Source organism: Protopterus annectens, chromosome 2.part0 (assembly GCF_019279795.1).
Source record: "Protopterus annectens isolate FY-2018-M chromosome 2.part0, PAN1.0, whole genome shotgun sequence".
NCBI classification, from domain to species: Eukaryota; Metazoa; Chordata; order Ceratodontiformes; family Protopteridae; genus Protopterus; species Protopterus annectens.
This window is the reverse complement of record NC_056728.1, coordinates 1,343,166,070-1,343,188,299: the sequence shown is the minus strand read 5'-3', so window position 1 is coordinate 1,343,188,299 and position 22,230 is coordinate 1,343,166,070. Positions and strand designations below refer to the sequence as shown.

At 38.5% G+C, this 22,230-nt stretch overlaps 1 protein-coding gene across 1 annotated transcript in view; it reads left to right on the top strand.

Moving 5' to 3' along the window:
- The window catches only part of NPHP3 (nephrocystin 3), a gene marked incomplete at its 5' end in the record, with an annotated part of 1,580,737 nt that overhangs the window by 725,806 nt on the left and 832,701 nt on the right, over positions 1 to 22,230 (top strand). The window contains one exon of the mRNA XM_044060401.1: positions 19,775 to 19,857. Within this exon, the coding sequence (XP_043916336.1) occupies positions 19,775 to 19,857 (83 nt within the window). The remainder of the gene's footprint in view (positions 1 to 19,774; positions 19,858 to 22,230) is intronic.

The window sequence follows — 22,230 nt, the reverse complement described above, 5'->3', positions numbered from 1 at the left end:
TAGCTGATCATTTTGAGGGTCAGACTGCCCACCCATCGTTGAGAATAGGGCTTTCTTTATATCATCATTTTATTAAATAATCTGGCTTTCTGAAATGTTTTGACACAAACATACTAAACAGTACTGGTCACAGTACTGAATTCTTTATCACTTTACTGCTTTTTTTCTCTTCTGGTTTCCACTCTAACAATTACTCTGTATTTTCATTTGGAACCAGAATCTACTCCACACACTCTTTTGTAGGCACCCAACTACCCTTGAATTTTCTTGCCAGATGTGTTTATAGAGTATAATGTTGACTACAGTAGTACAGTGTAACAGTTGTTGAGTCTTTCGGCTTTTCCCGATTAGGGGTCGCCACAGCGGAACTCCGGTCCGCTAATGATTGGTAGTTGATTTTTACATGCCGAGTTACCAGCCCTGACGCACAACCTTCAACGAAGGTACATCCATTCACGCACGTCTCCACGCAGAAGACGCTCTAGCTGAGAATCGAACCGGACAGCGTCTTACTGTGAGGCGACAACGCTACCACAGCACCACCACCACACTGTTGTAGTACAGTGTAACAGTGTAGAACAGAATAATAACAAATCTGTATTAATAGACTGCAGTGATTTTGAGAGAGAGAGAGAGTTTTCTTTTTTTTTTTGTTAACTAGACTTTGAGGTGACAGTAGAGTAGCTAGGGAGGAGCATGAGAGGTAACTGACACAGACGCAAAGTGGGGGGGCTCTGTCAGCTGATCCTGATCTGTTTTTATGCATACCATCTTTTAAAAGCATTTACAGTCAAATCTGAGAGCTGTAGTACTCTGCGTATGTGGTCTAAATTGTAGCAAACAGTTGGCTACAGTTTAAAAGTTAATAAATAACTAAAACCTGAGTACTGTAGTGATCAGCAACAATGTCCAACGTCAAGAGAAAAAACTTTAATAAGAAAAGCAAAGCTTTCGGTTCCACGCCCTTCCTCAATACTAAAACACATTTACATCAACAGCTAAAACTTTAAATAGGAACACAAAACCATCACATGACTACAGTCAGCCAACCATGTGATAGAACAACATTCAAAAATTAAAAAATACATAGAACTTGGAAATCAAAGCTTGTTCTGTTGTAGTTTAACTAAAATAGGTTTTAATGATACGGCACTATTTAAACCGGGGGGGGGGGGATCAGCCATCAGGCGTAAAATCCATTCATATTCTTTTATTTCAAGCACATTGTTTAGGTTACCTCCCCTAATAGATTTATAGACTATATCTGTTACCCTAAACTTAAACTTATACAAATTATCTGTGCACAGTATGTGCTTACATAGTGCATTGTTCTCATTACATCCACACTCGTAATCTCAGCAACTTCAACCCCTCTAACTTTTCAAACACTCTTAAACACATTAACTGGCAAATTCTAAATACTCTTCCCCTTGACAACGCAGTAGAACATTTCAACTCCACTTTCCTAAAAATTCTCAACTCCCAAGCCCCTCCAAGAAACAAACGAGTCAAAACTAATTCTGCTCCATGGCTCTCCAAAGAAACCAAACAAATCATGAATTGTAGGGACAAACACTGGAAGCTCTACCAGAAGAATAAGATACCTTCCACCCTGCTTCAATACACACAACTTCGCAACCAAGCAAAAAAACTAATCATCTCTGACAAAAAAAAACTATTATAATAAACTTCAGTCTAACAATAACGTAAACCCAAAACAATTCTGGAAATCTATTAATTCCCTACTCCTCCCAGGATCCAGGAATAATCCCCTGCCCTGACCCTAGCAAAACTGACTCAGAACTCAGCTCTCTCTCTTTAACACATTTTTTACTGACTCTATAGCTAATCTCACCAAATCTTTCCCAGACAACAATCCTTCCTACTCTCATTCCTCTTCTCCCTCCTAATTTCAATCTCAAACCTGTTCCAAGTACTTTTATAAAGAGACTCCTCACTAAACTAAAGCCTTGCTCAAATGCCCCTGACAACATACCCTCCTCCTTCCTCAAAGCTGCTGCGGAAGGTATTGCCATCCCTATCAGCATCCTAATCAATAGATCTTTAAAAGAATCTTACGTACCCAAACTCTGGCATGCTGCCTTCATCCTTCCTCTTCATAAAGGAGGCAAAAACACTAATATCTCCAACTTCCGCCCAATCGCCCTTCTTTCACCTATATCAAAAATTCTTGAAAAATGTGTCCACCACCAACTTATGCCTTTCTTAACCCAAAATAACCTCATAACTCCCACCCAGCATGGTTTCCGCCCTGGCCACAGCACCATTACCGCCTTACTATCCTTCTTAGATACAGTAAATCGGGACCGAGACTCCGGCTTACTAGTATCCTCAACACTACTAGATCTTTCTAAAGCCTTCGACACTATCTCCCACAATCACCTACTCTGTCATCTCTCTAACCTTCATCTTTCGCCTGAAACCCTCTCCTGGTTCTCCAGCTACCTATCTGACAGATCACAAGCTGTCAGATGGAATAACTCTACCTCCTCATTCCTGCCCACTCCCACCGGTGTTCCCCAGGGATCCATCCTTGGACCCATGCTTTTCAACATCTTCATAAATAACCTTCACTCTGTCATCCCTGACACAACAGTTATCCAATACGCTGATGACTCCACCTTAGTTTGCTCCGCTGCCAACTTGCCAGAATTACTGTCAAAAACTCAAATAGCTTTTTCTACTACTGAGAACTGGATGCACTGCAACCATCTCTCTCTCAACTCTAATAAATCTAAAATACTTCTCTTCCCACCCACCAGGGCCTACTCCTTCGACAAAAATGCTTTCAAAGTCCTTAGCCAAAACAACACTGCCATAGAAGTGGTTCCTTCTGCAAAACTCCTAGGTATCACCATAGATGAATACCTCAAATTTGATATCCACGTACAACAAAACATACCAAAAACTTGGTATGCTCTACAGGAATAACCGCTTTCTCTCCAACTCCTCCAGGCATACTTTAGCAACTACCTATCTCCTTCCTTCCTTATTATATGGAGCCCCTCTTCTAACTAACCTGTCTTCTTCCCTCACCTCTAAACTTGAAACTTGCTACAATAAAATCTCCAAATTCGCAACCAAATCCAAAACCTGTACTCACCACTGCCTCTCCCTACAATCATTGAACTGGCTGGAACTCCCTAACTACCTTGACTACCTCCAACTTACCACTGCTCACAAATTAATATTTTTTCCTAATAAGTGCCCAGCTCTAACAAACATCCTTCCCCCTTACATCCCAACCAGATCCCTGAGATCTGAACATCAAAATTTCATCGCTATTCATAAACCCAAACGCCCTGCAGGCCAACTCCTTCTCTCTTTCATAGTAGGCAAAAAATGGAACTCTCTTCCTCCCTCACTTAGGACAATACCTTACCCAGAATCTTTCAAAACTCAACTTTTCTCATTTCTATCCTCCAAACGCAAATGCTCCTGCTTTCACCCTACATAAATACAAATACATTTCCCCATAGAGCCTACTAAACTCCTGATGCAAACTTCACTACGTCCTCTCCTTTTCTATTTACCTTACTCAAACTTATTCCATCACCTTCTGTTCTTTCAATTTCTCTCTCAACTCTTAGCATGTATATAACACAACTGTCCAGTAATCACTGATGCCTATTTCTTGACAATTGATTCCTATTGCTCTGAATGTAAAAACCTGCAACTTTGTCTCATTGCTTGTACAATGACAATTTATTATTTTACTATACCTGTTTTGCATGAATTCATACTTGTATTTTTACCTCTGTATTTGAAATTTCTTTTTGTAACCTCTTATTGTGTGTAGTGTGTGGTTATTTTTTTGTGGAGCTTTTCTCCCCGGGCCTCCACTGAAAATGGGCACTTTCTGGCCCAGTGGACTTCCCCGGTAATCAAACTGAAATAAAATAAATAAAATAAATTTCCCCTACGTATATCCGATTTATGTTCTGTAATGCCCTCCTTCAATCTTCTTGTGGTTTTGCCCACATAGAATGAAGGGCATGACACAAAAGTAGCTAAATAAACCGCATTGACAGTAGTACAACTTGCTGTCAACTTAAAATTATAATTTGCCTTGGTAATGGGGTGTTCAGAAGTCTCACTTCCTTTACGTAATAAATCAGAACAACAAGTACAACTCATACAACAAAAATGTGCATATTCTTGCAGCTATTGATGGTATTGACTTCGAAGTAAAATCTTTATAGCATAATTTGCTTTTTAATTTCTCAAGTTTCTATAACAAAAATAGGGCCTATCTACCACAACATTCTTCACTTCAGAAGAGGCCATTAAAATTAGCCAATTCTTCTCTGTGATTTGTTTTACAAAGTATGACTTCATATTAAAAGTCACAGTGTATCTAATTTTCTCCAAACTGGGCTTACAAATTTCAGTAGATACTTTAACTTCAATTCCCACTTTAAAAATGGGTTTAGCAGTCGTTCCCCTTTCTGACATAACCTTGTTACTTAGTTCTAACATTTATGTATAATCATATCCACTTGACATAAATTCAACTTTCATGTCTTCCAGTTGTCAAAGAAAAAAGGAGTCATCAGTGTTCAGTTTACTTGCCCTTCTAAACTGTGCTAACATAACCCCTCTGAAAACATGAGGCGCATGCATACTGCATCTGTTCAAATATCTTTCAGCATGTATCTCTTTCTTGTGAACACTGGTTTCAATTACACCATCCTTAATATCTACGTTTAGGTCCAAAAATGTAACGTTACTAGCAGAATATTGCATGTTGAACTTCAAAAAAGTCGTAGTATTATTTAAATACTCTACATATTCATGTAGTTCTAGGCTAGTACCTTTCCATACAACAAAACAGTCGTCAACAAAACGTTGGTACAAGCAAACATTCTGATTTAACACATTAAAGTTACTGCAGACATAGTTCTGCTCCCATTGATGCAGTACTAAATTCGCGTACGTGTTGGCCACTGATGTGCCCATTGCCACCCCAGATAACTGCAGATAAAATTCATCATTAAACAAAAAAAAAACATTCCTAGTCAGGGCAATTTCTAACAAAGAGCATATAGTTTCTATTTCTTTAGCGGACATAGTTCCCTTGTACACCAAGAATTCCCTAATAGCTTGTATACCATCCTCATTGGGAATTACCATAAACAATGAAGTTATATCCAACGTTACAAAAAGATAGTCATTACACTGTAAAGCTCCTATGTCTGAGGTATCTTACCAATGTCGTAGTTTCAGGATAAAATCAGTGGTATCCTTCAGAATATTAGGACAATCTGGCAAAAACTGACTTAGTTTCCTTTGTAGGTATTACGAGATAGGCTCGGTTATCCAGCCCTTTCTGGACACTGTAGGTCTCATTGGTGGGTTTTCCAGTGATTTATGTATTTTGGGAAGTCCATATAACTGCGGGGTGATGGGACATGGTACAGTGAAGTAATTAAATAGGGACAAATCTATGTCTCCACATAGTTGTAATTCAAAAATCAGCATGTTTACTTCACTAATGTATCTTTTAACATTAAACATTGTAATGCGTTTAAAAGTGTTCCCTTCCCCCAATAGCAGTTCCATGGAGCGTTTATAATTAACGCGATCCATGATAACCACCGAACCTCCTTTATTGGCCTGCTTTATAACAATGTTACTATTCTTAGCATGTTTATATATTATCAACATGTAGAGATGAAGACATATGTTTTACACTGCTGTGGCTATGTATATGTAATTCACAGCCTGACAGCCTACTCATGTTTTATGTATATGTATGGGATATACCTCAATTCTTATTGGCTGGGGGTATATACAAATGTATGACTGGGTTGCTGGTGAAATGTCTTGCTATTTCTCACTGAAGAAGGCCGTTGCCGAAACTAGTCTGAGTGAACAGTATTAACGTTTGGGGCATTAACATGTCCTTTTCTCTTTTTATACCCAAATAAATGTGGAACTATACATGCTGGCCTTTGGTGTTTTTTCAAGTTTGGTTGGCCGCGCATGCCGTACGTGCGAGGCGTGCTGTTTTGGATTGCTTCTCTTACCTCGCTGTTGGCGTTTAGCTCCACTTTCGGCAGGAGATGACTCCTTCCCTGATGATGTAAATTTGTTTTTTTCACCAGCGTGACTCCAGGATTATATCAGCACACTTGAGGCTTTAATGCTTTTTTTGGAACTCTACTTTTTTGTCAGTTGGCTGTTTGGACTTATGTCTTTATGGGCCCATACACATCTTTGAGACAAAATCTTTTTTCATGGCCTACGAGTAGGATGACACCATAAATCAGGTACTGAAACTTTTGGATCGCAAGGGCATTTTTTCTACATTCAGGGATTACAGTATATGCTACGAACATTTTGTTTTTTGGCCATTTGGTTAAGTGGATTACTACGAACGTGTACGAGCATTCTTTTGGAAATATCGTTGGTTCATCTTCATGGACTATTTAAACTTTTGGGCATAGCATATAATGGATATTATTTTCTATGTGATCGGAAGGTGATGCTTCAGCGCTTATTTTGAGAACAACTACATATAACCTACTCATTCCTTTTTAGACATTTGGGTTTGGGTATAGTATAGTCAGTTTATGTGTTACTACTACCATATATAAGTATGTGTGTTCGTTGACCGACACGTGTATGCATTAGAAGATTTGTGTCAAACGTCTTTGCTATGGTTGAAAGCAACTGTGATTTCTTTCATCAGAAATAACATTGGGTTGATCTTGAATAGGAAACGTGGGTTTTCAACGATTTATGGACATACATGTTTTATATAACACCCGTTATGTGGTACACAAATTTGGACTATACCTATAAGTAATAGGATGTTGGAAAGTACATCTGTGTAATACACTATAGCACAAGTGCAAGTTTGGTTGCTTATTATCAGATATACTGCAAGTGTTGCTTTCTGTTTGGATAATTATTTTATCTTATTATCTGTATGCTTTATCCACTTTAAATCTGTATTGTACCCAGTGACTGTTTATAAATGTTGAACATACATTCTAAAATTTTGAGTATAGGAGACATTAGGATTCAAAATACTACTTGTTAGCATTATTGTGTCTATTTTGATAGGGCTCATTGAAACCTACAACTTTGAGTGGGTACACCAATTTGGACTATACCTATAAGTAATAGGATGTTGGATGGTTCATTTGTGTAATACACTATAGTATAAGTGCAAGTTTGGTTGCTCATCATCAGACATATTGCAAGTGTTGCTTTCTGTTTGTATAATTATTTTTATCTTATTTTATTATCTACATGTTTTTTTCAGTTTAAATCTGCATTGTACCCAGTGACTGTTAATAAATATTGAACATACATTCTAAATTTGAGTATAGGGGGCATTAGGATTCAAAATACTACTTATTAGCATTATTGCGTCTATTTGATAGGGCTCATTGAAACCTACAATTTTGAGTGGGTCCTTATATAAGTATGTGACTTTAGATTATACAATTATGGTTTGCCATGATTCTTATATATTAAAGATGAAGAATGTTAAAATAGGTATATCTAAGGATCACTAATACATTAACTCGGAAGAACACATATGCTATTTATCTATATATATCTTTATCTACAGTGTACCCCAATATAATTGGCTCCTTCCATTATTTTATATAGATAGGCTCATATTGCCATTATTCAGATTTTTTACAATCATACTTTTGTGGAATTTGTCCTGTGTATTATTTATACAAGGTTGTTGTTATTGTATGGTTCTGGTTGGGTTACTCTTTCTGGCCCTGCCTTAGGTCCTCCATTCTGTAATATCAGGCATTCTTTATATTGATTCTTGGACAACCTATATTATTACTTACTATGGATTTGGACAAAATATTGGACGGGTTGTGTGCTGATAGGGAAGACATAGGTATTTTTGGATTAGATCAAACCCCAAGCAACAACCAAAGCCAACCCAATTCTAACATTTCTGATAGTTGTGAACTGGCGTTTCATAACCTTGAGAAAGGACTTAAAGGGCTCAGGGCCAATATTTGGCACCTGAGGCTTTTCAAGGCCTATCTTCATAAAAACATGGCACCTAGAGGTCTTCGAATTAAACTTCGCCCATTAGTCGGCAGATCTGAACAGAGGCTGACTGATGAATGGGATGAGGCACTAAGAAATGGTTCTATGGTTTTTGTCAAAATCTTAGCCTCTTACTACGAAAGGACCATTGATTTATGTGTATCAGAAGTTAAAGAATTGAGTATGGAGTGTAAAAAATTTCAGTCCAGTGCCAACTATCATGAGTTGTTAGGTTGTCCAAGGAACTAACTATTTATGACAAAATTATCAGAGATAGAAAAGTTAAGAAATTTAACAGAGATGTCATGGATTATGACAAGGGACATCCTTTTCAAACACAGAGAACTGTGAGATTTCAGGATACTATCCCAGAAATGACCAGAGGTAGGACCAGAAAGAGACCCAGGTCCATACTAAAACATAGGAACCAATTCCACACTAGCACATCAGGGGGAGGAGTCATCATATACCGACAGTGAGGGTGGAACAATAGCCAATTCACCTCTTAAGAAGAAAACAAATACTCATTTCCCTTTAGGGGTGGTAGGAAACCCAGAGGGGGGAGGAAACATGTCAATAGAAATAGGAACAGATTCAATGACAGGACTGATACAATCTTTACTGAAACAATGAGAACACAATTTGACAATGTTCTTAACTTATCTGATTGTGTACTTACTGATGACCAACACAAAGTACTGAATAAAGGATTGAGTTTTGTTCCAAGTTTTTTCTCTGATCAATATCAAATTTCATTGGATGTGATGGATTACTGCCGTAGACTTAACCTTAAGATATTTTTTTCAGAACAGGACACCTCCACCACTCAAAGATCTTCTGATTTCATTTTTCATAAATCTACTTTTCAACCACCCATGAATAAGAATGTGGCCATTTTTCAACAGGCTGTACTCCAAGATTTACATTTTCCTCATTTGGAAGGTAATATCATATCGGATAACATCACCTCTGTAGAGAAAGAGGCACTCTCCGAACTTAGATCTAATCACAACATTGCAATACTCCAAGCTGATAAGGGAGGAGCTGTAGTTATTCTAAACATGGATTATTATGTCCAGGAGGGTCTTAGACAATTATCCGACTCTCAATGCTATATGCACATGGGTATTGATCCCACTAACAAATTTAAACAGGAAATTGATCTATTTTTAGAGGCAGCCTTGGAGGAGGGCATTATTACTAAGAAAACTGTTCAACATCTTCAGGTTAGGGATCCATCCAAGCAAATTCTATATTTACTTCCTAAGATACACAAATCCATTACGCACCCTCCAGGTAGGCCCATTGTATCTGGCCATGGTTCACTTACTGAACCATTATCTGTATTCCTAACACAATATCTCAAACCTCTTCTGTCACAGGTTAGGGCAAGAATACAGGATACAACCCAATTTTTAAAAATCATTGAAGATACACAGCTTGAGCCGGAATGGTTGATGTGCACATTGGACGTAAATTCTTTGTATACTAGCATACCACACTGGGCAGGGCTACAGGCTTTAGAATATTGGTTGAACAAGGCCGAATTATATCCACCAGGTTTCAACACGTTGCTGATCTGTATGTCCGAACATGTCCTGAATAAAAATGTATTCTATTTTCAAGGGGACTGTTACTGGCAACTGCGAGGTACGGCCATGGGGGCCTCCTTTGCCCTGATTTATGCAGACCTTTTTATGGCCTATCTTGAAGAGTGCCTCATATATAATCCCTTACATAACATCTATTTAGTAGAAATGGACATTTGGCGGAGATATTTAGATGATTGCTGGATGGTGTGGTGTGCAGATGCTACTTACCTTATGGAATTTGTGGAATATCTAAACAATAATATATGGGGTATTGAGTTTTCAATTACATCTCACATGGACCAAATAGATTTCTTGGATGTCACAGTATATCGGAATAGTGACCGTACACTCAATACACAGATTCATCGTAAATATCCACAGTTTAACTCATTACTTCATGCCTCTAGCATGCATCCACGCCACACCATCCGCAATATCCCCAAATCTCAATATTTGAGGATTAGAAGGATCAATTCCTCAAATGTTGATTATGAAAATGCCAAAGCAGATTTGAAGAACAGATTTTTGGATAGGGGATATTCTACATTTGACATTGAATCCGCCAGAGTTTGGACTGACAAACAGGAAAGGCAAACATTGCTAGAATACAAGGATCATACCAACAATCCTAAGGAGGACAATATTAGGTTCATTACCACTCTTGGCAAGAATCATCAAATAGTTAGGAGTGTTATAAACAATAACTGGAACATTTTGCTAGCCAATGATTACCTTCGGGGGATCCTGGGAAATCAATGCTCATTCTCATACAGGAGAGGTAAAACACTGGGAACATTATTCTCGCATTACAAACAGAAGAAAAGTGGAGGGGCTAAGTACAAACAGCTTACCATAACAGGGGATGAACTTTTGGGAACTTCCCATGTGGACACTGCACTTCATGTACCCAAGTGAATAAGCTCAAACAATTCACCAGTTCAAACACTGGCAAGGTGTATGATGTTAGAATCTTTGGCAATTGTTCAACTAGTTGGGTAATATATTTGGCCACCTGTCAGTGCAGTTCATTTTATGTGGGCAAAACTTCACGATCATTAAGAATTAGGATTGGTGAACATCGAAGTGATATTCGCAATAAAAAATTGACCAATGCTTTATACCAACATACTGTTAAACACCCCTCTGCCAAATTTATGTTCACTATCATAGATAAAATCACTGGTAATAGACATAACCAACAAGGATGGCAAAGTATACTTAGTCATAAAGAAAAATACTGGATTATACATCTTGGAGCATTATTTCCACCAGGTCTCAATGACCATCTATGATTAGCAAACATATTTCTCCTTAAGGACATCCACTCTTTATTCATTTAGGATAAGCATATTTCTATTGTTATGATTTTTTCATTTCTGCACACTTTTGATGCAGCATTTTTTGAATTTAATTTTTGTCTCCTTATATTCTGTATGGTTGTTATATTTCAACTGTATTCTCTAAGAATGTATTCCTTTTATGCTGATATTGTATACCTTGATAAGTGGTTACTTTTATTTGTATCAGTATTTGGTCATTCTCATGTTTATATATTATTAACATGTAGAGATGAAGACATATGTTTTATACTGCTGTGGCTATGTATATGTAATTCACAGCCTGACAGCCTACTCATGTTTTATGTATATGTATGGGATATACCTCAATTCTTATTGGCTGGGGGTTTATACAAATGTATGACTGGGTTGCTGGTGAAATGTCTTGCTATTTCTTACTGAAGAAGGCGGTTGCCGAAACTAGTCTGAGTGAACAGTATTAACGTTTGGGGCATTAACGTGTCCTTTTCTCTTTTTATACCCAAATAAATGTGGAACTATACATGCTGGCCTTTGGTGTTTTTTCAAGTTTGGTTGGCCGTGCATGCCGTACATGCGAGGCGTGCTGTTTTGGATTGCTTCATATTAAAAGTCACGGTGTATCTAATTTTCTCCAAACTGGGTTTACAAATTTCAGTAGATACTTTATCTTCAATTCCCACCTTAAAAATGGGTTTAGCAGTCGTTCCCCTTTCTGATATAACCTTGTTACTTAGTTCTAACATTTATGTATAATCATATCCACTTGACATAAATTCAGCTTTCATGTCTTCCAGTTGTCAAAGAAAAAAGGAGTCATCAGTGTTCAGTTTACTTGCCTTTCTAAACTGTGCTAACATAACCCCTCTGAAAACATGAGGCGCATGCATACTGCATCTGTTCAAATATCTTTCAGCATGTATCTCTTTCTTGTGAATGCTGGTTTCAATTACACCATCCTTAATATCTAAGTTTAGGTCCAAAAATGTAACATTACTAGCAGAATATTGCATGTTGAACTTCAAAAAAGTCGTAGTATTATTTAAATACTCTACATATTCATGTAGTTCTAGGCTAGTACCTTTCCATACAATAAAACAGTCGTCAACAAAACGTTGGTACAAGCAAACATTCTGATTTAACACATTAAAGTTACTGCAGACATAGTTCTGCTCCCATTGATGCAGTACTAAATTTGCGTACGTGTTGGCCACTGATGTGCCCATTGCCACCCCAGATAACTGCAGATAAAATTCATCATTAAACAAAAAAAAAACATTCCTGGTCAGGGCAATTTCTAACAAAGAGCATATAGTTTCTATTTCTTTAGCGGACATAGTTCCCTTGTACTCCAAGAATTCCCTAATAGCTTCTATACCATCCTCATTAGGAATTACCACAGACAATGAAGTTATATCCAACGTTACAAAAAGATAGTCCTTACACTGTAAAGCTCCTATGTCTAAGGTATCATACCAATGTCGTAGTTTCAGGATAAAATCAGTGGTGTCCTTCAGAATATTAGGACAATCTGGCAAAAACTGACTTAGTTTCCTTTGTAGGTATTACGAGATAGGCTCGGTTATCCAGCCCTTTCCGGACACTGTAGGTCTCATCGGTGGGTTTTCCAGTGATTTATGTATTTTGGGAAGTCCATATAACTGCGGGGTGATGGGACATGGTACAGTGAAGTAATTAAATAGGGACAAATCTATGTCTCCACATAGTTGTAATTCAAAAATCAGCATGTTTACTTCACTAATGTATCTTTTAACATTAAACATTGTAATGCGTTTAAAAGTGTTCCCTTCCCCCAATAGCAGTTCCATGGAGCGTATATAATTAACGCGATCCATGATAACCACCGAACCTCCTTTATTGGCCTGCTTTATAACAATGTTACTATTCTTAGCCAATGCTTTCAAAGCAAAGGATTCTTCATAAGTTAAATTGAATTTTTTATGTACATGTCTAGTTGCATAGAACTTTCTTAAGTCTACCTCACATACATCGTGAAAAGCTGTTAGAACAGGTGTACTCAATGGTATAAAAGTACTCCTTCTCTTGCTCTGTATATCAGATTCTAGTAAATTCCCTTTAAACAATATTTTTAAATTCACAGTTCTCACAAATTGAGTCAGTAAGTGCAGCAACGATGTCATCTGCTGCATAGGGAATAAAGTTTAATCCTTTCTGTAATAAAGATAGAGATGGTGCTGTAAGCACGGTACCAGAGAGGTTTACAGTACCTTGAATTATCTGCGGCTTAATTTGTCCTGGCTCAATGGGCTCTCGTTCTTGCATTTGTTCCCATTTGGGTGTTGCCTTTGTAAAGATCTTCCACGTGCAGCACTCTGCTCTTGAATTTTTTCTGGGTGTTCCAATTGGAAACGCTTTTGTGTCCCCAGCATTGATACATTCAAAGTAACTTGTTAAACCTTTTTTGTACTCCCTTTGTTTTCTTCTACAGAATCCATATATTGTGCACTCAAGTAAGTTTGTATCTGCTGACATTGTCACGGCCGAAGTAGACTGTAGTGATCAGAGCCGGGTATAAACTGTAGTAACATCTTGCTAAATTTGTACCAAGCAGTTTGCTACAGTTTAACAAAGCCTAGATATTTTTGAAAGTTATAAAAAAGAAACATGGACATGAGAAAAAGAGATTTATTTGATATGGTACAATATTTATGCAAAGATGGTGGCCACACTAAAAAAAGCAGCTCAAAAGATATTTGAAGAGTACAGCCAAAGGCACCCAAATGTGTACAATTTCACAATACAAAAATAAGATCACAAAGGGGAATGCAGAACAGAAGGATTAGTAAGGTGGAAGTTAGACAAATAAAAACTGATGGAGAAAGCAAAACCAATAAACAAAAAAAGCCAGCACCAAAGATATTTGAAGAGAAATGCAGGCAAAAAGGCATCCATAGATGGAAAATTTCACAATAAAACATAAGAAAACAAATGGGGGAAACTAGAAGAGAGGATTAGTAATGGAAAAGTTAAAGACTAGAAACTGAAGTTGCGGATTACCTGTAAAGTGAAGGATTTAATATAGAAAATCCAACTCTGGTAACGTCACCTCATGATAGAACAATGAGATTCCCCTGATTAAAGAGGAACCAGTGGAGTGGGAAACATCTGATCACTTGCCACATGAAGATGCTGTGGAGCCTTCAGTAGGTAATCAGTACAGAAGTTCAGTTGGAGTTGCACAGCAGGGGAATGAGCAGGAAACAGTAACAACTCTGATGCAGTCAGCATTGTGGAGATGCAGCTGAAGAGAATATGTCACAGGAGGATGTTCTGGACTTTCTGTAGAATGCCTACAGGAAACGGAGAGCAAAGTACGTGCCCTCAGTTTAGAAGAAAATGATCTAAGGAAAGAGTTGCTTGATTTAGTAGGGGTGGATAGACATATTAAGATTGAAAGAAAAAGATTACAGAAAGTAAGTCTAATAAAACAGATGAACACACAGTAATTGACTTAACAGAAATTCATGTGCTATAACAGAAATAACTAGGATAAGTTACTGTGTAGCTAAATTAATAACAGATAAAGTTTTGCCACAAAGATGCAGAGCAGTAAGGGAAAGGAAGGGAAGAAATAAAATGCCACCATGGAAGCATTGAATAGAGAAAATATTATAAGTCAAGAAGTGTCACTGTTAGAATAGTATATTAGAGGGAACAGATCAACAAAAATACTTGGATAGATGTGATGAAAGCAATGTGCAGTATCAGAACAGACCAGGCTCTATCATACACTGTTGCAAATAAACTAAAGATATCGGCACAGGCAGATATGTGTAAAGGAAAAGTACAAAATAGGCAATTTGTTGATGACCCAAAAAGTTTTATAGAGAATTTGAAAACAAGGCAAAAGGAATAGAAACACCACCAAAAAAAGCAGAAATAGACACATTTTAGAGAAATGTTTATGAAGCGCTTGTGGAACATAACAAAGATGCTGAATGGATAGAAGAAATAAAAGAAACAGTAATAAGTTCAAATGTACAAAATATGAAATGGGATGAAGTAATGACCAGATAATTTAAAACAAAATTAAGAAAAGCTCTTAATTGGAAAACCCCAGACCCATATGTAGTACCTAACTTCTGGCTAAAAATATTAACATATTTACATAAAGATTTACCCTTCAGTAAGAACTGCTTACATGCGCATCCCTAACAGACACCATCCTGGTTAACCACAGGAAAAACAATGCTTCTACTTAAGAATGAACCTGTAAGCAATCCTAAAAATGAAGAATACCTTGCTTCCCACCTATGTGTAAACTATATACTGGAATAGATGCCAACAGATTTTTTTTTAGTCTACTTTTTGTGGATGACGTAAAACTGTATAGTTCATCAGAAGAGTTGTTGAAAGCACAACTGCAGTTGGCAAAACTTTCTTATGATATAACATTTGGACTTGATAAATGTGCAAAAGGAACATTTAAAGCAGGAAAGTTGCAGTACCAAGAAAATATCAGTCTAGGACAGGAATGTGATATAAAGGGACTTGAGCAGGAAGGAGTGTACAAATATTTGGGAATTGTTGAAGGATCGGCAAAAAACATGAAGAAATGTGAATAAAAGTCAGTAAGCAGTACTTCAGAAGGCTAAAAAAAACTAATAATTGAAAACAGTTCTGACATCTAGGAATAAAGTTCAAGCTGTAAACCAATTTGCTCTTCCTGTTTTAACTTAGTTTTGTTTGATTGACTGACCCCAAAAGGTATTGGATCAGTTGGACAGAAAAGCACTTCACACTTATCAAATGATAATCTTGGCATATGTTGATTTTTATATATCAAGTCCTTCACTCTGAAGGAGGTATGGACCTCTTTGAAATTGACTATATGTATAGATCTGCAATCATTGGACTGCATACATGTCTGATGATATCTTCAGATTCAAACACAGTGAAAGTTTTAAAACATGTGAAGTCTAAGTTGAAATATCTGCTTAGTTTAGCAGATTAATTTACTGTCAAGTGGGAATGGAAATCAAACCAGAAGTTTAAAAATATCAGACAGCAACTGAATGTGCCAGAAAAATAAAAGAAATAACATGAGAAGGAAAGACGTGGAAAAGCCATAAATGTAGTACCAAGTGTAGAAAACTCTTGAAACAGCCTCATGTTTATCAGCATTTATTTATTTTATTTTACATTTGTTAACCAGGGGTGTCTGACTGAGCCGAAAAGGCCCTTTTTCAGCAGAGGCCCGGGGAGAAAAGCTCCACAAAGAAAAATTACACACATTTAGTTATTTAGACATGATCAGTATACACACAAATTACAAGAGACATGTTTTTACAGTGGTATGCGGCACATAAACAGTTACAGTGGAGAGAACAAACAAAAAAATATTAATTTTAAAAATATAAAGGTAATTAATATATTTGTGGTGTATAGCTGAAATTTGGAACATAGGTAGAATACATACATAGTACACAGGTACAGTACGTACATTGTAGATTAGCTAGTGTTTGTGAGTAAGATTGAAAACTATTATCAAGTGCTCTAGATTTAGTATGTATATATGTTATCCGCTTTCACTAGCCTGGGGAGCAATCATGGCACTGCCAACTTTGCTTGAGATGTTGCCTAATGAGGTCTTTAAAGGAGGCTTTGGATGATGTGTTTTGAATGCTAGTAGGGACAGAGTTCCATTTTTAGCCACTGAACTACTATATAGTGCATCTCCAAAGTTATTGTAGCTGTTGGTGACTTCTAGTAGTAGTTTGCTTGATGATCTAAGAGGCCTTTTGGCCGAGTGATGATGTACTAGGTTTTTGAGGGCAGGACACTTATTGAGGAGGTAATAGAATGACAGAAGCAGAGCTGATTGTAGGTTAGGAGGTTGGGCAGTTCAAGCCAGTGGAGCTGTCTCAAAACAGTACAGTGATGAGTTCTTTATGAACAATTTGCAGCAAAGCGGGCAATTCTGTTCAAACAGGCTTCCATTTTGTTTAGTTCAGTTTTGTTGAGATTAGTCAGAATGGGAGATGCATAGAGTAGGGTGGATAGAAGTTGGGAGAGAGCAATGGCTGATCTTGTGTTGTTGGTAAGAAATGGTTTGATACGGTAGAGTGACCCCAGTTTGGCATGTACTTTTTTAATAGTTAAGTTGAGATGACTCTCAAATTTTAGGTGGGAGTCTATAGTTATTCCCAATAGCTTAGCGTGTGCCACTGGACATTTGACACAGGAATGGTTAAGGAGAGGTGAATTTAAGCACAAAGGTAAATATTGGCAGCCCAGAATAGTAGACTGTGTACATGTTGGTTTACAAATTCCAGTGTACATGTGGGCACAACAATGGGTCTCATAAAACAAAAGAATTTACAGTCATATTTAAATTACTACTGATACATGTAATGCTGTATAAATTGTAGAATGATTCATTTCTGCAAACATTGCAGGTGCTGCGAAGAGCACTTTTGGCTAACATCAAAAGGGTGAAACAGTACTAATTTCATGAACTTTAATCATACCTTGACTTTGGAATGGATTCCATTCCCATCATGGTATTAGAAATGTAAAAGACTTGGGAACCGAGTAGGATAGTAATGACATGCATGTGCTCATATCTTGCCCAAGTGTGTATATATCAAAAGCAGGTATCTCTTTTTCAGAATGAGCAGCAGTAATTATTTTTGTGGAAATGCAGGGTACCTTGTGTAATGTCTTGGGAAGGTTTGAGTGAACAGAAAATTGGTTTAGAAAACCTGCATCCAACAGGTGCCACTGTCTGTGAACCAGTTCAAAAGTAGTCACTCTGCTTGCAGCCTAGAGGAGTGTTGAGCCCCTCCCAAATTCCTAGTTGCCTCCAAGCATTGTCTAGTTAAATGACTTGATCAAGGAGACACAGAAGGCAGATGAAGACTGAGGGAACTGAACCCTTAACCACAAGAATTCATTTCACAGCATTAACCCTCTGCACCAAATGGAATTGTATGTTATTTGGTTAATTCAAACTTGTTATATTTGAAGTAGATAAAGAAAAAAATATGTTATTTTGTTCCAATGAGAATTATAGCTAACTTTGGATCTCTAGCCAAAGAGAGAGAAAAAAAGTGCTGCAGTTAAATTTAATCATCATCATCATCATCATCTTCTTTCGGCCGATTCCCGTTAGGGGTCACCACAACAGATTACCTGTTTCCATTTCTTCCTGTCCTCTGTATCTTGCTCTGTCACATCAACCATCTGCATGTCCTCTCACCACATCCATAAACTTTATCTTAGGCCTTCCTCTTTTCCTGTTACCTGGTAGCTTCATCCTTAGCATCTTTTTCCCAATATACTCAGCATCCCTCCTCAGCACATGTCCAAACCAACGTAATCGTGCCTCTCTGGCTTTGTCTCCAAACCTTCCAACCTGAGCTGACCCTCTAATATACTTATTCCTAATCCTGTCCACCCTCGTCACACCCAGTGCAAATCTTAACATCTTTAATTCTGCCACAACCAGCTCAAAACTCCTGTCTTTTTGTTAATGCCACTGTCTCCAACCCATACTGGGTGGTGCACTGACCTTTTTCAGTCTCAGCCTAGGTGCCCTCCCTCATTAAAGTGACTTGCTCAGAATTGCATAGTTTGGAAATGGAGGTTGAAGGAATCAGACCTTGGACCACAGACACCTTGTTAACAGCTCCTTAATCTTCGGTGCCAACTGCCAGACTAAATTAGTGACGTCCATTAATTCATTGCTACCTTGTCTTGGTAATATTAACCCAGTCAGCAACAGAAATTGGTTCTTGTCATTGTCTTATAACCTGTTTCAGTGAAAATGTGTGTGTATATAATATATATATTATATATATATATATATATATATATATATATATATATGTGTGTGTATATGTATGTGTGTGTGTGTGTGTATATACATATATATATATATATATATATATATATATATATACACACACACACATACATATACACACACATATATATATATATATATATATATATATATATATATATATATATATATATATATGGGAACACTACATAATCTCGAAAGTTTGAAATACCGAATTTCAAACTTTTGATACCATATAGCTGAAACCCCAAACTACTGAAAGACCAGAAGCACGAATTTCAAAATCCCTACTGTCGGGCATTTGAAATTCGTGCTTCTGGTGTTGCGGTATGGTGGAAGGGCAGGTAAGTATTTCTGTTCAACTGTGTTGGTTGGAGGTTTAATGTGCAAGCGTGTGTTGTGTGTGTGATACGTGTGTGTGCAAGGAGGATGTAGGCATGTGGTTGTGTATTCATGTGTTTGGGTAGTGCGACCTTGGAGTTAGAATATTTAAGTAGGGGGTGTGGAGGGGGGGGCGCAGCCCCCCCACATGGGATGCAGGGGGGCTTGCCCCACTGCTTGTCTGTAGGTTAGGTTTGTGTTTTGGGGAAGGTGTGTATATGTATCGGTGGTGTATGTTGTGTGTAGTTTTCGGTAGTTTGAATTTCACAGTTTTGGTTTTTCGGTATTGTAGTGTTTCGGTGTTTGGTCTCAGGATATTGGGTGTTGGTAGAGTGAGTGTTTGGTATTTAGTAGTGGTTACATATAGAGATATATATCCATGCACACTGATACACTTGAGTTTTTGAATATTTTTTGTGAGCATAAGTAGTAGGAAAGGAATTCTCTCTCATAAGAGAAACGCTTAGACAATTTTGTGATATAAAAGTGTCTTTATGGAGATATACTTCACTGAAATAAAACTGCAGTTTCTGTGAGATTTATTTCTGTTGTGTTGAATCAGAATTTTATTATTTCTCTAGGAGAAAACCTTTGAAAGACACTGTCGATCTGCTGCAACATGTAATGCCTTGTATGTTGCCCTCCTTGCTAAAATGTTTACTTGGTAAGTACGTTCTATCCTCAGATGGTACTATAGGATAGAATTGGAATATAGACTTTTAACTTGCAACTCTGAAATAGCATATATAAACATCTATATTTTATCTGAAAAACTGGATGAATTTTGAAATTATTTGGTTTGTGATCTTCAGAATATAAGCAATGGCAGTAAAGCCACACATTATTTCTAAAGCTATAGTACGTTTTAGTACCAGATACATGTCTATCCATATCTGACCTTGTACTGTTTGCTGATCATATTTGTATGTCTGATTGTTGTAAATCTTTATCCATTCCTTACTGTTAGGACTTCGGTTCCGTCCTCAGAACTGACACAGCCATTATCAAGCTCGTGCCAGTCTTCTTCAGATCTCGTTTGCGGAGTTCCTCGTCAGACGTGCCAAACCTTTTCTCTCAAACTAAGTGTAGTGTTTTTTGTGCTAATTTCTATCACTACCTTCCGTTTTAGTGAGTCTTCAACAAACTTCATCTTTCGTCTGTAAACTCGTTTACTTCTATTTCCTACCCCCTACCTTTGGTAGTTTTTTTTATACCATTGTTGGTACTGTCCCTCTTCCCTACCTTTGGTAGGCCCTCTTTCGTACCACTTGTGGTATTTCTAAGTACCATTGTTGATCCTCTTCACTTTCCTGTCTATCTGGATAAAAAAAACCCTCTTCTCTTTAAGTTACCGTTGTTGTTTTTGGCTATTTATCTTGCCACTAGGACTAGTGTGGTGTTTTTTATTGTGTCTGAAAAAGCTAAATTGGGTTTTAAACAGTGTGATAAGTGCAGATGTAAGATGTCCAACTCAGACTGTCACGCTCGGTGTGTTTATTGTTTGGGCATTGACCACATTAATGCTTTGTGTGATTATCTGTTCCAGCTTCAGCAATCAGACTTTGGCTGAGCGTAAGAGCAAGTTGATTTTGAAGGGTATGATGAAAACTCACTTCTCTGAGGCTCTCTCTAAGACTAAAAAACATAAAGAGAAACTATGTCACTCAGTTCCTACATCTCCGTCCTCGTCGGAACAGAGTTGACACCGAGCTTCTCCCGCACCTTCGGCGCATACAACTTCGACACCAGGCTCTGTCTTCCCCCTTGGTGCCTCCCCTAATTTTGACTCCTGTTACTGTACCAGCTTCGCCACCATCCTCCTGGGTGCTGTCCATGGTCGTGACACCGGCTTTGACTACCTTACCCACATCAGCACCATCCCCGGCCATGGTGCCGATATCTTATATGGCTCCACAGACAATGACTCCGTTGGTTCCGAGGGTTGAACACCTTACCGGAACCAGATATTCTCCCACTTATGATCCCTTTTTGCGACACCAATTTAGTCCCTTTCTCGAGAGACCTGACTCTCCTTCAGCAGCCACCTTCAGATCCACCACTGGCCTTTCAGAACAAGATGTAGTGAGGGTTGTGGACCAGCTTCTTGCAGCTAGAGGATTGCCCACCCCTGCTAGGTCTTCCTTACCTCTTGGAACGGAAGCTTTCATGGCATATTCACCAGTATATCCTCTTCCGGCCTCTTCCCAGGCCATGGAGACTTTGATACCGATGACCACCCCGGTGCATACGCTCCCTGCTCCGACTGTGTAAGTTCCCCTGTCTGTACCGATTACTGTTGGCGTAATGGCTGTGTTGGTACTGGTGCACTCTCAGAGCAGTGATTGGGCTGTCAGTACCGTGGTTTCTAGTTCGGCGCCTATTTTTTCACTGGCACCGTCTATGGCCACGGCTCCACAGGCAGCTACCGGTCCTCTCGGAACTCCTCACCTGGAGGCAGGCTCCTCAGGGCGGGGTGTGACCACAGTTCCGAGGTTGTCGTTCTCTGTTCTGGGCTCCCATCCCTCATCAGGCGGCCCTGCTTTCCAGGTGATGGAGAGGGTCTTTGCCTCAACAGGCTTGCAGTCGGCACCAATGGCATCGACACCAGAACCCCCCCTAGCATGCAGTTGTCCCAACCCCCTACTCTGGGATCTCGAGCACGGGAGCTGCAAGACCTTCCCTTGACGGGAACCCTTTCCCTGGAGTCCTTGTCAGAAGATCCCACTGGGGAGTCACCCCGGAAGAAACGTTGCAAGAGGAAGCTCCTTGATTTCCCTGAGGAATCTATCACTGAGGACAATGATTGCGATGAGGGAGAAGGGTCCCCACGGTCACCCCCGGTGATCCTCAAGCAGAGGGGAGACTGGAAGTCCTCTAACCTTTCTTCGGAGGAATCCGTGTTCTTGCAGGCCTTCCGTACTCGGCCATCTACTTTCTGGGTGACCCCACCTGTGGATGAGGTTGTTAAACTGATCGTGCAGTGTGCCTGGAAGGCCCTGGACAACATAGAACCTGTCCCCCCGAGGCCAGACAAAAT